Source organism: Dermacentor silvarum, chromosome 4, assembly GCF_013339745.2.
Source record: "Dermacentor silvarum isolate Dsil-2018 chromosome 4, BIME_Dsil_1.4, whole genome shotgun sequence".
Classification (NCBI taxonomy): Eukaryota; Metazoa; Arthropoda; class Arachnida; order Ixodida; family Ixodidae; genus Dermacentor; species Dermacentor silvarum.
The window spans coordinates 208,772,684-208,789,956 of NC_051157.2; the positions used below are offsets into that span (position 1 = coordinate 208,772,684).

The following is a 17,273-nucleotide window of genomic DNA, read 5'->3' on the forward strand; positions in this document are numbered from 1 at the left end:
ACATGTAAACAAGTCTGCACAGCGCCAGCAGTATGCCGTTACTATAACCTAATATGGTATACCCAAGGTAGGACAGCCACACCAGGTTAACCCTTGCCGCCAGGAAAAGTTGAAGTGAATGGAAAAGATGAGAAGACAGGAAAGATTAAAAGTGATAGGGAAAGACGAAGATTGGAGAGAGAGCCAGGAAAAGGCAACTACCGATTTCCCCCGGGTGGGTCAGTCCGGGGGTGCCGTCTACGTGAAGCGGAGGCCAAAGAAGTGTGTTGCCTCCGCCGGGGGGCCATAAAGGTCCAACTCCCGGCATCGGCTCAACCCCCAGGATCCCCTTTTCCCCGGACACGGCTAAGCCACGCACGGTTAAGCGTAGGAGGGTCCGACCCTCATGTGCTCGGGTCCGTGGTGTCGCAACACACCAAACGCCTGCTGACGCAGACGCCCCTGCGGGGGCAGTTATCTGTAGCTTGGCTTGGTTAGTCTGCCGTGTCGCTTTATTATCTGTTCAAGTTTGTGAAACGGGTAAAAGCATTACCGGCATTTTTCGTTGCGTACTGTGGCTTGACTAAGAAATTATGAAGAATTGTACATAAACCTATGCGTACACATATTATGTAGGCGGAAAACTCATGCATAGTAATTACTATTTTCGCATGTAACGCAAACAACAAAACACAAGAGCAAAAGAAAACACTGCGTGTCGACATGTGATACGTTGCTCATGCCCTTGCTAAACAGGAAAAATTTTTTTTCTTCTGAGCCGCCTTAGCTTGATCTGCACAAACAAACAAACTTCTCAATGCAAGCATTCTGCAGATTACAGTAGAATATCTGCGAGAATACAGCATACGCCATGGTGGTGTATGCTGGGTGGGTGACGCCGCGGGCGGTTCGCCGATTGTCATTCCTACTCACTGCTGGAGCTTCGGCTGGTCGACTGGCAGAGCGGTGGTCAGGGTGGCTTCGGTTGTCTCGACGACTTCGGCTTCGAATGACGGCGTTGTCGGCGCCACCTTGAAGTGTTCACTGAGAGGAGGCAGCAGGCAAAGTGCGCACTGCAGCGCGCACAGGAGCGCCAGGAAGGCCATCTTGGTCAGGTAGCTGAGCCGCACCAGCACCGCCACGGCGACCAGCGCCAGCGCCGCCACGCTGACGGAGTGGCGAGCGGTGTTCAACGACCGCATGGCGAAGCCCTCCCCTGCCGGCCGCTCGTCGGCGACGGTGGTCGGCTGGACGCCTCCGCTGCTGACGCCCAGGAGCTGCGACACGGTGGAATGGCATTCAACAACAACAACAACAACAACAACAACAACAACAACAACAACAACAACAACAACAACAACAACAACAACAACAACAACAACAACAACAACAACAACAACAACAACAACAACAACAACAACAACAACAACAACAACAACAACAACAACAACAACAACAACAACAACAACAACAACACAACGACAACGACAACACCACCAACAACAAGGACGACGACGACGATGCTCTTTTATGCGCTGGCCTCTGTGCAGGTAACATGGAGTGAGCCGTGTAAGCTATAGGTCCAAGCGCAGACGATGGAGGAGCGTGTCGAACGTGTGGTCAATATTTTGGCTTGTTGAGCACCGCATGAATGGGTCGACTCTGTACAGGATAGACCACTTTGCCTGCGTATCGAACCACGTGCCCTTTCTGTTCGTGCTGGAGGGTGCGAAGAATGGTCCCGGCGTCTAATAATGTAAATGCGACGGGGGTGCATAACGCATGCGCTGCAATATCCAATCTGGCAGCTACTTCGTTCCCTGCAATGCCAACATTGCTCGGCAGACATTGAAAATGTACCCGTGTAACCAGCTATAAAACTAGCGGTCAATGTTTTAATAATTTCGTATAATATAGAGAGGTATACATGATAGCAAACCTTTAGTACTTCTAAGGCTGCTTTAACGGCCGCTTATATGTATAATCCATTCGCGACTGCGGTCACTCTGTGCAATAAATCTTGCGGTCGGTAATAGTCCGAATAGCTCTTCCACCGTGGACGACGTTTTGTGAGAGCCAATAACTGCTGTGTACTTGATGCCGAGAGAGAGAGAGAAATAGAAGAGAGGAAAGGCAGGGAGGTTAAGAAGACGCACGTCCGGTTTGCTACCCTGCACTGGGGAAAGGGGGTATAGGGATGAAAAGAGAGAGAAAGGAAATAGAGAGAGCACAGTTTCGCGCACATTTGAAACTTCGCACGAAGTCTACAGACGGTCGCCAAGACCTGTCGACTTGAGGTAGTGCAACAAGGCTTTCGTGGCTTTCTGTGCCATCGACGCATACGGCCATGGTCCAAGGATCTTCATTCCGAAAATGGTCGAGAATCCACCCGGTTCAATGCTGTCCGGAGAGCTTCATGCTCGACGTCGAACTGGGGACAGAGACATAAGACGTGTGCAATTGTTTCTCTGGTTCCACAAGAGTCGCACATGGGCGTATCCCCCATTCCAATGTGGAACGAGTAGGCCTTTGTAAATGCCACCCCGAGTCACAGGCGGCACAATACTGTCGCCTCAGAGCGGGAAATGTTTGATGGCATTTGAAGCTTCAAGGATGGGTCAATTTTATGGAGATGGCACTTCGGGTTAAGAGAAGACCAATATTTGTGTGTCATAGCTTTAGCCACGAAAAGAAGTTTTCCTGCAGCGTCGGTCCTGGATAAGGGGATTGGGACTGGTCGGCCTTCCAGATGAGCAGACCGGGCGGATTCGTCGGCGAGGTCATTACCAGCAATGCTGGTATGTCCCGGTAGCCTGAAATATAATTTCATGCCCTATAGCGATATCTTGACGGTGGTCTTCTCTTATCTCATATACCAGCTGCTCATGAGTCATTTGATAAATGGCAAAATGCAGACTCTGAAGTGCTGCCTTAGAATCACAAAATATGACCCATTTCTGAGGTGTCTCTTGCAGGAGGTATTGTACAGCAGCAGGCAGGGCAGCAAGCTCTGCCGCCGTTGATGTTGTGACGTGTGACAGTTTGAACTTGAGTGTGGTTTTCGTAGCCGGAATGACAACGGAACCTGAAGAACTGGTAGATGAGACGGAACCATCGGTATAGATGTGTATTCGGTCCCAGTAGGTCTCATTCATTAATAGCAGCGTCATCTGTTGCAGAGCTATTCTTGGGTGATTGGCCTTCTTCTTTACGCCCGGAATACTTAGGCGCACCTGAGGCTGTTGCAGGCACCACAAGGGGAATGAAAGCCTTGCTGCTGGGGTGTATCCTGATGGAAGGCAATCTTGATTGGTGACGATAACTTCAGAAAACGTGGAACGAGGTCTCTGAGAAGGCAAAAACGCCAAGTGATGATCGGGGACGCGGGAAAGATGACGGATATGCGCCCTGAGACAATCCACTGCAACGTATGTTTGGATCGGATGATCTTTGGCGAGGACGATTGTTGCATGTGTTGACGCGCCGCGAGGAAGTCCTAAGCAAGTGCGCAATGCTTGGCCCTGTAAGCTCTCCAACGAGCGAACATTTGTCTTGCACGTATTGGACAACAGTGGAAGGCTGTAGCGTAGGTATCCTAGAAATAGAGCTCTGTACAACTGAAGCATGGAGCGTACAGATGTGCCCCATGTTTTCCCGCACATGAATCTCAGTACCTGGGCAATCGACGACAGTTTTTTTTTCAGGTACTTGCAATGAGAGCTCCAGAAAAGATGGCGGTCGATTATTACACCTAAAAATCGATGGGTCTTTCCGTAGGCAATAGTGTGTCCATTACTAGAAACTGGGTATGGCGTCATAAGTTTTCGAGTGAATGCCAACAATGCACATTTCTCGGTTGATACAGTCAAGCCTTGTGCTTGAAGATATGCTGATGTCAAGGTTGCTGCCCGTTGCAAACGCGCACGCACCTGAGGCCGAGTAACTGCAGAAGTCCAAAGGCAGATGTCATCTGCGTATATCGAGAGGCAGATTGTCTTAGGTAAAATGTCAGCTAGTCCAATGAGTGTCACATTGAACAACGTCGGACTCAATACTCCTCCCTGAGGCACGCCGCAGTACGTGTAATGTTCAGCTGTGGGGCCGTCTTCTGTTTGCACAAAAAACGACCGGCGAGTTATGTAGTCGGATAACCAACGAAGCATGCGGCCGTCGATTCCAATAGTGTCCAGGGAGGTGACGATGGCTTCATGTGCAACGTTGTCATAAGCGCCTTTCACGTCGAGAAATATCGCAACTGATATGCGCTTACGGCTTTTCTCCTGCTGCACAAATGTCGTGAGGTCAATGACGCTGTCCATTGAAGAACGACCCCTACGAAAGCCTGCCATGGAAGCGGGGTAGATATTGTAACGCTCGAGATACCATTCTAGACGTGCAAGGACCATCCTTTCCATAACCTTGCCGATGCAGCTGGCAAGAGCAATAGGGCGATATGCCGCCAAGTCCAACGGAGATTTTCCAGGCTTTAGTAATGGTACCAGCCGACTTAACTTCCATTGCCGGGGAGCTGTACCTCTATGCCATGAGTTGTAAAAGCTGTTCAGAAGCGCTCTTCTTGCCTCTTGTCCAAGGTGTCCCAGGGCAGAATAGGTGACGCCGTCAGGGCCTGGAGAGGATGATCGTTTAGAGACTGCCAGGGCAGCCTCGAGTTCTTCCATGGTAAATGACACGTCCATTTTCTGATGCCGAAATATAGAAAACCAAAGCGGAGCTGTCATTTGATGTAGAACAGTTCTACTGGACGTGGTGCATTTGCTGAAGTGAGAGGAACTTTGCTTCCAAGTAGTGTACAACATATTTCTTTTCAATTACTGAAATGTTCAGTGTCACAGAAGGTTTCATGAGCTGCCGATGGGGATAGTACTTATCTGAACCTATAAAATAATGATGCTATGAAAGTATGTTCGCATGGGCTCATATCGTGTCACCAATTCGTCCACTTCTTCGAAGGAGTTTGTCACGTCACTGGTGGGCATCATGCCTTGTCGATGAAGAGTGGGGACAGATTTTTAGAAACTGCAGTGGTGACGTCGTGGCTATGGCGTTTCGCTACGAAGCACGAGGTCGCGGGATCGGATTCCGGCCGCGGCGGCCGCATTGCGATGAGGGCGGAATGAATAAAGGTCCATGGTACCGAGCATTGCGCGCACGCTAAAGAACCCCTGGTGGTAAACATTCATCCAGAGTCCCTCGCTACGGCGTGCCTCATATTGAAATCGTGGCTTTGGTCCATAAAACTTCACAATTAAATTAAATTTAATTTAGAAACAATGAAGACGAAAAATTTGAATAGGCGGCTCTTTTTCTCGGCGATTACAATTGCAGTGAGCGTTGAACACGAAAAGTCGAGGGACATATGAACACTGCGGTCACTTTATTTAGCCTGCGTCAATTAGAATGTGTGTCGAACGCTAACGTGGTGTAAGACAACGGAATCACCTTTAAATCATAGGAAGTTCGAGTGCTTATAGAACATCAGAAGAATGATACAAGAGAATTACACCACTAGAAAATAAGTGTAAACAAAGTTTGATTCCATCATTGACTACTTATAGTTTTCCTTGTGAATTGCGCTGCCTATCGTTCATCAGTGTGTATAATAATGTTCGAATACAAAACGTTTCACTTCGTCACGAACACTTTTGCTTAAGGATAGGAGAGATAGCGCTAAAAAAAATCACGCCACAGGCTTCATTCCTTCCGAAACGGGGGTGGTTTATAAAATACCCCTGTCGTGTGAAAAGTGCTATGTGGGCCGGACAGGGAGATGTGGTAACGACAGGTTGAGGGAGCACCGTGCGCAGGTACAGGACTTAGCGGGATCAGACAAACTGGCGATTTGGGTAAGTTGGTTATTCATTGCGAAACGTAATGCTTTGCGTAATTGATAGTGGTGCTGTCAAATACTCCAAGTTTCTGGCCCTTCTCTATACGCATGCGCCAATATAGGCCCTTATTTTTGCCCCGTTGCTCAAAAACTACACTCTGGGGTTTCACGCGCCAGAACCATGATATGATCATCAGGCACGCCGTAGTGCGGGGCTCCAGATCAATTTTAACCACCTGGGGCCCTTTAACGAGCACCCAATGAAAAGTACACGGGCGTTTTTGCAGTTAGTCACCATGGAAATGCGGCCGCGGCAGCAGAGATTCGATCCAGCGCCTTCGAGCCTAGCAGCGCACGCCACTATACCACCATGGCGGGCCGCCCACGTGACTTGCTGCCACCCGTTTCAAAAGGTTAATGCAGTTGAAGAGCAGCGTTCTACCTTGCCTGTCGCCTTCTTTGTCTCTGCGTCCTTTTCCGTTTATCCTTACGTGTTGGAACATGTCCTTGTCTGTAATCCGTAATCAGCTTGCCAAAGATTCGTATTTTGACACAGCTGTGACATACCTCTGCTTGTGCGTCTCGAGCACTCGAACGTTGTTCGAGAAATGTGATAACCGCAAATATTTTACTTTCATGTTGAAATTATTAAAAAAAGGGTGCATAGAAAATCAAACTTTGGTTGCGGCAAAAGGCGTAGTTACAAGGCGGCAACATGGATCTAACTGCCGACGCCTCATTCCAAATACCATGTACATTTGGTATGTCGCTTTTTCTGTTGGCTCACTTGAGTGTATTTTTGACCACGAATCTAGGCACACATGTAACGGGCTGTAAAAGCGCAGGGCCACGCAGCATTGCGTCGTGCTGCTCTGTCAGTTTTTTTCTTTCAATCGCTTTTATAGGCCATATACAAGGATTTTCAAGAGTGCATCATGGTTGCGCAACAGCCTGTATTGAGTTACGGGTGCCAATCGGGAACCGTTGTGATGAGTACTATGCAACCTTCCGTTAGCTATAGGAGATTTTGTTATTTTGATTGCGCTTGCCGCTGGGCAAGCTTTGGTTTCTAATCTCATCTCGCCATCTCAAACAACTCGCAGAAGCCAGCATGACGGTGGTGCATTTCAGCACTGAAGCAACGCGACACGCTAGCGTCTCGGAGATTTTTCGCAACCATGTCGCAAAGCCGTCAACGTGAAGACTGGGCCGCGCCTCTCTGGCTTTAGCAGCAGACTAATCGGCTTACTGGTCAAGTGTGCGCCGCCGTGAGTCAGCAGCGTCGTTGGACCTATACCGAAGGCTCTAGTTTTGTTCACTGCAAATAGTACAGCTATCGTTGTCTAGAGCGCACAAAATGCGAAATACATTTATTCGTGTTTGATAATGCATACCAGTCAGTCATGTGGACAGCACTGTGGGCTGTATTATCAGACAAAAGTATGTAACAAATTATCGCGCACGTACGCAGACCCGCTTGTACAGGGTCGTCCAGTGCAAGAGAAAACGCCTCATTAGTATTTAGGCCGGTATAACTTCAACATGCCTTCTACTTCACGGGGGAAATGTGCCGAATATGACGCCTAATGATGATACCGATAATGGAAATAATCGTTTTCTTTATTTAGCGCTGAAAATCAACTGCCATAGGCTGTTGAATACTGATGAGGTGTTCACCCTAAAAGTGGCAGGCCCTGTACGTAGCACGCATGCCTACAGGCACGCACGCACTCCCACCCCGCCTTTACACACACGTGCACAGACAGAGACACCGACGCAGACAGACAGAAGAGCGGTATTGGGAGAACTTGTGCCCACAAAACAAGTGGCAGTCGAGGCACAATGATAGCGGCGAACACAGTCGGCGATCGTCGAAATCTGGTGTACGGGTCAGGCGCGCCTACTTTTATACATGACTCGTGCAAAATTATAGGATAATCGCTGGCGCCCGCGTGTCTTCTAGAAGCTACTACACCATTCGTATCACGCATGCACTCTGATTGCGCAAGGTTCGGCGAGAATATACACAACAGATAGAATCAACGATAACATTCCAATAAGTTCCAATCATGCAGGCGCGTCTTGCGCTGAGCGATAGCTTTTAAGTTGTTAGCGGGTGAAATGCAGTCCCCGAAAAAAGGCTAAGGACACGTGCCAATATGACGATGAATTCATTACGTATGTGGTGAGGGAACTGTATGTGTTTGGAGGAGCATAAGATGAAAAACAATCAATGCGAGGCAATAGCTCAGGTGGTCGAAGGAAAGAAAAAGAAACGTACAAAATGGCTTCAATCACAAAAGAATTAGTTCACCAGCTACGTTGTACATGCTTCTTCAAAACTGAGCCTGGCAGCGCGGATAGTCTTGACAAAAAGGTACACAAAGGCGACCGTGTGCGTCGTTACTGTTCCGTTATGTCTTGTTTAATCTCACTGCGCAAACTCAGTGTTCAAGAACGTCGATTATGACAGGACAATAGTTTCTATGACATGGTTTCTTTTTAATTTTGTCACTCCCTCATAGAGAATTAGCTGAATGGCGATCATCATTTGTGTTCGGTGCAGCCTGTCGCAGTAGGCACTTTCTAGCCACTGCGCGGTATGTTTCATTACGGATGGATGGATGCTAGGAGCCTCCCCTTTGGAACGGGGCGGTGGCTTGAGCCACCAAGCTCGTTTTTATATGGCCTAATGTCCTACCTGTCTTGAACAAATAATAGAAAGAACACGACTAATTTTCATCAACAAACAAACCCCTATTGGGAACTTAGTCTTTGTACGTTCTTTGTCGTTTCGACACTTCCACCAAAGGACCGATCTCCATTGTGGACATGTTTACTTCCCCCTGCTCTCGCTGAACCCAAGGGCTTCAAGGAGGCCAGAGGTGCCTCAATCGATCGCATTCTCATAGAATATGCTCTATCGTTTCCATAACTTTACAGCAGCAAGCATATGCACCTTCTTCTTTATTGTACCTCGCTTTATAAGTGCGCGTTCTAAGGCATCCTGCAGCTTCCCTTTGAGTTATTGTAAATTGTTTCTTTCCTGATTTCATTTTTGCCTCATGAGTCATAGAAGGTTTCTTTTCCTTTTCCGCCACCCATGAGATGCTCTCAGCATTTCTGACTTTGCGCTTGACATTCTTTGTTGCCACGTTGCTCACTATACCGGAAGCGTACTTGCTTGTAAGCTTTCTTGTTCTTTTCCTCCACTGTGAATCAATGTTCTCCCTGTACAAATATCTGAACACTCTCTCAGCCCATTGACTTTTTTTCCATATTCCTCAGTCGTTGTTCATAATCAATTTTACTCTGAGCTTCCCTCACTTGAAAACTTGTCCAGCCCATATCACCCTGCACAGCTTCATTTGTAGTCTTCCCGTGAGTGCCCAATGCGAGGCGTCCCACTGACGTTTGGTTGCCATCCAGTCCTGATTATACCCCTGATTTGAAGGAAACAACCGCATTTCCAAATGTAAACCCTGGAGCCATTACAACTTTCCACATACCCCGGAGCACCTCATACCTATGTACCCCCTTAACGCTCTGTGTTTCATGATGGTCAGATTTCTCTTCCCCTTTCATGATATTGTTTTTTCCTGTGTTTCCATATATCTATTGCCTTCGTTTATCCATATGACAAGGTATTTATATTATTTTACCCGAGGTATTTCCTGGCCCTGTATTGACACTGTTGTCATTGAATATGATAACACCTGATTTTTAGTGCTAAATTTCCGACCTAAATTCTCGCCTTTCTGTGCACAGATATTAGTCAGACGTTACGGAGCGTTTGCAGAAGCGCCCCCTTAAGGCAGTAGTCATAACGCTGCTGTCCGTTGAGCTCACAGCGAGCAGCCTCTCTTGCCGGGAAAGCTCGCCCGTGCCTGGAATTTCGCGGGGGCCACGACAAAGCGGCTTATGCGCTAAGACCTCGCAGCGACCTAAGAAGAGTGGTAAGCAAGAAAGAAGAGGCGCGTTTCCGTGCCTCCCGCGAAAAAAAAAGGAAAGCGATAAACTGAGCAGAAAAAGGAAAGAGCCAGACGGAGAGGGCTTCTTGAACAAGGAGACAGACGATGGACAAGTAAAGGACTGGGGGCAAGTCGGCGAAAGCGGCTGGCTGACGACGACGACGTCGCCTTCAGGAGACTCGTGAAATAGCTTTGATAGCTGGTGGCATGACGTAATTTCATGGCCGTCTGCGTCAAGCGGTAGGTAATGCGCGTATAACTGCGCATTTTGCTGCTTAAGGGTTGGCCGATTTCGTGTCGGGGCTTGTCGGTTGGTAAACGAAGGTTTGTGTTAAGTGCGAAGCACTTTAGGAGCCCGGCCTCTCGGCGTCTAATGTGATGTCATGTCGTCGTGGTCGCGCACAAAAACAAGATCTGCCGAAAACTCGCGTCTCGTTCACTTGGTATAAGCCGAAATTGGCATTGAAGGGTACGAATGTATGACTAACATGACTATTAGGTTATTTATTTATTTATTTATTTATTTATTTATTTATTTATTTATTTATTTATTTAAAAATACCTTACAGGCCCAAAGGGCATTGAGTAAGGGGGGGGGGGGGTTTACTTAATACAATGAAAGCACACGCAAACTAGTATAGAACAGGGTTACAATGCAAGTGAACATCAAAACGCAACGCAACAGAGTAAATTGCAAAATGTAAAAGAAGTCTCCAACGCAAGTGAAGAAAAAAAATATATATGCTGCACAACAGAATACGTTTCCGAAATAAGCACTAAAAGAGCATTTGAGTGCAAGTGAAGAAAAAAAAAAAACTAACAAAAACGCAACACATCGCAAAATAAACAAAATAAACAAAAGAACTTAAACGACGAGACCATGTTACAGCACTATTTAACAGAAAATATGTACCTCAAGCATCTGGCTAAATGTGTTAAGGTTATTATCAGAGGCGATATGATCGGGAAGATCATTCCACATGCGGATGGCTTGTGGAAGTGCGGATGTGATTGCCAAAGATGCGCGTGAAGCTGAGGTGATTATGTAGCCTGCGTGACGTGAAAAGGGGGCGTTCAAGGTGTAACGAGGCTATTTTATTGCTGTAGACGTACTTGTGAAACAGGCATAGGAGAGATATTTGACGGCGGATGGCCAATGGTTGAAGGGCCGTTATCAAGTTTAAGTTGAGTCACACTTGAATGATTGTCATAGTTCCTTGAAATGTAACGGGCGGCTCTGTTCTGAACTGCTTCAAGCATGTTAATTTGATAATGAGCGGAAGGGGACCAAACAGATGAGGCATATTCAAGTTGTGGGCGGACGAAAGTTAAATAGGATAATTTGCGAACGTTTAAGGGGCAATGACGGAGGTTTCGTCGTAGATACCCTAAAGATTTTGAGGCTTTCGCGCACGTAGCAGTGATTTGTTCAAACCAGGAGAGGCCTGGTGTAAGGTAAACGCCAAGATATTTATAACATATGCCCGCGAAAGCTTGTCTCCCTGTATGTGGTAGGAAAAAATGGAAACGTCTCGTTTACGCCCGAAAGAAATAATGTTACACTTGTCAATCACTTGACACCAATAACATCACATGCTCGTCAGTTACGTCACGATTGACGACAATGAAATTATGTGTGGCGAATACCGGCATTGGATATGCGGGTATGAGCCAGGGATATGTGGGAATTAGCAGAAACTCATGAAAATCTCTTCCGAAACGCCAGTCTGGTACCAGCGCAGGGCAAGAGAGGGCGCCACCACCACACAAGCGCTCGATTTCTCCTCACTTGTGCAAGAATAGCATAAGAATAACATAAGGGAAGCACCGCCGCATCACTACTTCGCATTTCCCCAGGTTTCACGTTAGTGAAGCTGCATTAACGACACAAGCGCAGGATTTGAGCAGGGTTTGAACTACACAAGCGCAAGATTTTGTTCATAGTCAGGAATTACTTTCTACGAAAAAAAAAAATGAATGCTACTTTAAAATGGCGTATACCATTATATGAACGACGTAGCTATGTAGTGATCACTGCATGTAACCAGCATGCAGATTGCAACCTAAGTTACTTGGTTGTATAGCTTTCTCTCAATGACCATCATGTACATCATAAATGGAGTAGTGAAACTGGGTCAACCAGGCGCAGATCCTTCAGCAGAATACTGCCGCGTAATTATTTAATCCTTCCGATGTGAGCGAAATTTTATTATGCTGGTATATTTCCTTACTTTCTGCAGAAACTCTATAGTTCATTCCTCAAGGTTCTGCCCTCTAAGGATGCTATAAGAAATCACCCTGTTTAAGCTGTCGTACGCACCATTAATATCTAGAAAGGCAGCATATATTTTCGCCTCTTCTATTCCTTGACTATATTTATATGCACTGTGTGAATAAAAACATGTTTATCTTCGATATGTTTGGCCATGCTTAAAGCATTCCGCGGTTCTCACAGTATCTCATTCTGTTCTATCCATGTTTTCAACTTCAACTTTACCGAAGGTATTATAATTGGTCTGTAGGATTTAGCATCGGCTTTATCTCCATTAAGTAGGTAAATTAAATTCATTCCATTCTACCGCCAACTACCCCGCTTGTGGTTTACGAGCGCCAGCAAGCGTACGGAGCAGTGGAGTATTGGCCAATTCCATGACCCCGAGGTTACGACTCTGGTTTACGAGTCCCATCAAGCGGGTCGCGCGGAAAAGTATTAGCCACTTCTATGGCCTTCGAGATTTACGATGTCGTGTTTTAGGGTGCCTCGATGTGCTGAATGGGCTTCGACCTCACGCGTACCTGAAGCATGCACACAAAGTATGTCTCCTTTCAAGCCGAAAGGTTTGGACAAGGAGCCCGGCACCGTCGAAATCCCTGCTGGGTTTCCTTGTCGAGGTGCACTTGTCGTTTCATTCATTCATTCATTCATTCTTTATTATTAGAACACAAGATATACAATCTGAGTAATTCGTAAGCCCGCCAAAGCAAAGATGCTTTTGAGCGGGACAGGGCAGTGCTTTGGCCTGAATGACACAGTTTTTGTGCTTCAAACAAAGGAAACAATAGGAAAAAATGGGTACAGCAGGAAGATAAAAAGAAATATACATATAGATACACATTTTCTTTATGTATTAATAACCCGAAGTCCGCGAAAGCATCGATGCTTTTATGCGGACCACTGTATAGTTTCTCTTAGCAAGGCATTGTACATGTTTTCTTTCGCTTTTCCCTATTCCTCCTTTTCCGTTATCCTCCATCGTTCGCCTAATTTCCAATAGTTGTTCCTGCACAAGCAATAACGTAAGCAATTACGTATTTCAGCTAAAAAATGTTGTGTGTACAGCACGACCCTCCATTCCATCATATGTAGTAGTGAAATGTAGTACTGAAATGTTTTGAAACAAAAACAGACACGAAAAATAAACACAAAGAACACAATATCCTAGTCCATTTTATACAATAGTTAGCGAAATGACATTGGAAAAAACTACCATCACATTGTTTTCTCTTATTATTCCCAGTCTTTTACCAGAACCGTGTGGTGTATGAATTGTTTTAGTTTCCTGAGTGACGATACGTTGGTGACTTCTGGTATTTTGTTAAAGTAGAACGGTACATAAAATGCCCTCGTCCTTTTACCATAGTTCGTGAACGCTTTAGCCCGAATGAATGTCTCAATGTTGCGCAAATCACGAGTTTTTACGTTTCTTGTTTTAAATGTTTCATCAAAATAATGCTTCGTAAGTACTACCGAAAGATTCACTTTAAGATTAATACACGCAGTACTTTACAGTTCACCCCGACCAACCATCTAGACATCGCCACAGTATGTACATTCCTGTGCCACTCTCTCATAATAATTGTTTTAAATACAGCTTTTTTTCCTCGAGTGATTAAAGAATGGAACCAACTGCCTAACTCCATCGTGAGAAGTGACTCTCTTGATGTCTTTATTGATCGCCTCGTACCATTCGTACACCACAGCACACCTAGACAATAACACAAATCCCTGCCTCAACTTGTGTATTCTGTAATTCAGCAGTGTTTTTTTTCGTCCAGTCCATTTGTTTGCATATTATGTCGGATGTAGTTGTTAAGCTTATGCCCATGTATACGTATGTGCTTTTCTTCCACTCCTGTAATAGCCTGCAAAGGCTGTCAGTATTAATAAATGAATGAATGAATGAATGAATGAATGAATGAATGAATGAAAAAGTTGTTTAATATCAAATATTCCATGTTCTGCCATCAGCTCGCTGTGGCCAACAGCGCTGCTGTTTGTTCCGTATGTTATGTTATGTGTTATTTTCTGTATTATTCTATTTAACACGTTTAGCCTATATGGCGAGGCCAGTCCGTATATCGTAATGCCATATCTTAATACAGTTTCACCCAGAGCTTTATGGGTGAGTTTTCTTAAGCGAAGATCACATACTGATCTAATTTTGTAAATAACTGCGCATACTGTTCGGAGTCTTTTAGCTACATATTGTATGTGATGGACAAATGGGAAGGATTCATCGAAAATAATGCCAAGGTACTTTACTTTGGTAGCATACCGCATAATTTGGCAGGAGCATCGATTGGAGCGCTCACTATGCAAATATAGATGTTCGGTCAGTTACACTTTTTCGTACGGGCTGTGGAAGCAGATTAACTGTGTTTTTTCTTTGTTCACAGATATATAGTTGTCAAACCATGTCATTATTTTGCATATATCTTCTTGTAGTAAAGTAGCACTTTCATTAAAATTTTCATGGAGTGATATTAAAGCAGTGTTATCCGCAAATTGGTATAACTTTGAGGGCAACGACAGATGTGCCAAATCATTGACATACAAATTAAAAAGCAGTGGACCTAGCACGGATCCTTGTGGGACTCTATGCTTTATGTGAATTAAGTTGCTCTCTATATTTTGAATTTGAACAACCTGATGTCGATTTTTGAAGTATTCTTTTAAAACCTCTATGAATGGTCTGCGGAATCCCATTTGAGCTAGTTTTCCAAGGAGTACTTCGTGATCCAACGTATCGAAGGCTTTCTTAAGATCTAAGAAAAGCCCAATTACCGTCCTATTTTTATCAATTTCACTATTAACCATGTCTGCAAAGTCTTCTTGTAATGCTATTGTGCTTATCTTGCGACGAAAACCATTATGTGAGCTAGACAACAGGTCAAATTTTTCGCAAAAGGAAACCATCTTTTTGTGAATAAGCTTTTCCAGAACACACGACAATGCTGGCAAGACTGCTATAGGTCTATAGTTCTCGCACTGTTGCCTTCTCCCGTTCTTGTAAATTGGTCTAATCAAGGATACTTTCATTGCGTTAGGAATTAGACCCGTCCTAAATCATCATCATCATCATCATCATCATCATCATCATCATCATCAGCCTATATTTATGTCCACTGCAGGACGAAGGCCTCTCCCTGCGATCTCCAATTACCCCTGTCTTGCGCTAGCGTATTCCAACTTGCGCCTGCGAATTTCCTAACCTCATCATCCCACCTGACTTTCTGCCGTCCTCGACTGCGCTTCCCTTCTCTTGGTATCCATTCTGTAACCCTAATGGTCCACCGGTTATCCATCCTACGCATTACATGGCCTGCCCAGCTCCATTTCTTCCGCTTAATGTCAACTAGAATATCGTCTACCCCCGTTTGTTCTCTGATCCACACCGCTCTCTTCCTGTCTCTTAACGTTACTCCTACGATTTTTCGTTCCATCGCTCTTTGTGCGGTCCTTAACTTGTTCTCGAGCTTCTTTGTTAACCTCCAAGTTTCTGCCCCATATGTTAGCACCGGTAGTATGCAATGATTGTACACTTTTCTTTTCAACGACAGTGGTAAGCTCCCAGTCAGGATTTGGCAATGCCTGCCGTATGCACTCCAACCCAATTTTATTCTTCTGTAAATTTCTTTCTCATGATCAGGGTCCCCTGTGAGTAATTGACCTAGATAAACATATTCCTTTACAGACTCTAGAGGCTGACTGGCGATCCTGAATTCTTGTTCCCTTGCCAGGCTATTGAACATTATCTTTGTCTTCTGCATATTCATCTTCAACCCAATTCTTGCACTTTCTCGATGAAGGTCCTCAATCATCTTCTCAAATACTTCTGAATAAATATTGTTACGGGGAGAATATATATAGAATGGATATATTTACAGGGTAAGGCGCACAACGCTGCAGCAATCGTTCAGGGGAGCGCGTGCACACCAGAAAAACCACCCGTCGTCGTCGTCATCGTCCAAGCACCGACCACAGGATCGCCGCTCGTGACATTACCCGCCGGCGGCAGAAGCACCGTCCCGGTGCAATTAGGGCCCGGGCTGAGAGTGGTACGGTTTTAGACGCGAGACATGGACTATGTCACTCGCGATTGTTGCAGAGGCCGACGTAGGATTTAGCGGAGCGATTTCATAGGTCACATTAGTGACTTTGCGTACGACGCGGTAAGGGCCAGCATAACGGGAGAGAAGTTTTTCGCATAGGCCAACGCGACGTGACGGGAACCACAGCAAGACGAGCGATCCTGGAGGGAAGTTACACTCTTTAAACATGTCAAGTTAAACAGTATCTCACGAAATCTAATCCCATCATATCCTGGCATTGTAGTAATGTTAAATGATCTTATTGCATCCAAAACATCGAGATCAGTTACCTCACTCAAGTATGCAGAGCTGATGTTTAGCTTAATTGCTATGTTGTGTGCCACCGTAGGGGAGTTTGATAACAGTATTCGCAAAGCAGTTATTAAGTTCTGACTCATGCACCTGAGACGCCACAATACATTTTCTGGCATAATCTCATGACATGCTCCGCCATGATAGAGGAAATGCTTAATCGTAAACGGCCGGCGCAAGATAAATTATAGAGACAGACAGAGAGAGAGAGAGAAATAGGAGAGGAAAGGCAGGGATGTTAACCAGACGCACGTCCGGTTTGCTACTCTGCACTGGGAGAAGGGGGTATAGGGATGAAAAGATAGAATTTCGAAGCACGTAAGCCTCCTGGCCAACCACCAGCGCTGCGCAAACCGAATGGGTGGCACAGGCCAGCGGCTACTAATCATTCACCGAAGGCTTTCGGCCAATCTCTGAATCAAAAGAGTGGGAATATCAGAACGTCTGTTGAGATGATTTTAAAACAACTCAATGCGACAGAGAAGCCGTTTAACGCGCAGGACAGGGAAATAAAAGGAATTAAGGGGTCTATTGGTAAGGTAAAGATTTGACAGAGTGCTAAAGAATTTGAACAATGACATTAGTGCAGATGACCTCGAAAGGCACCGTAGGTGCGCGATTCCCGAGCCCACTGACCTATTTTCAAATCCTGAAGACATGTCAGGGAAGGTAGGCTTTAAGCAAACTCGCAAAACAGGACGCTGTAGCCCTCGAAGATTGCACATCATTATAAAAGTGACACTTGGCTGAAAAAAAAAACATTGTCAACGCGAGGATATCATTTTTATTTG

The 17,273-nt window shown here is 45.6% G+C and overlaps 1 protein-coding gene across 4 annotated transcripts in view; it reads right to left on the reverse strand.

Moving 5' to 3' along the window:
• The window catches only part of LOC119449210 (adenylate cyclase type 3), a 233,067-nt gene that overhangs the window by 72,765 nt on the left and 143,029 nt on the right, over nt 1-17,273 (reverse strand). For 2 of the 4 annotated variants that reach the window (XM_049666344.1, XM_049666341.1), the window contains exon 9: nt 913-1,256. The exons of the other annotated variants lie outside the window; for them this stretch is intronic. In XM_049666344.1, coding sequence (XP_049522301.1) covers nt 913-1,256 — 344 coding nt within the window. The remainder of the gene's footprint in view (nt 1-912; nt 1,257-17,273) is intronic. 4 annotated transcript variants of the gene reach the window in all.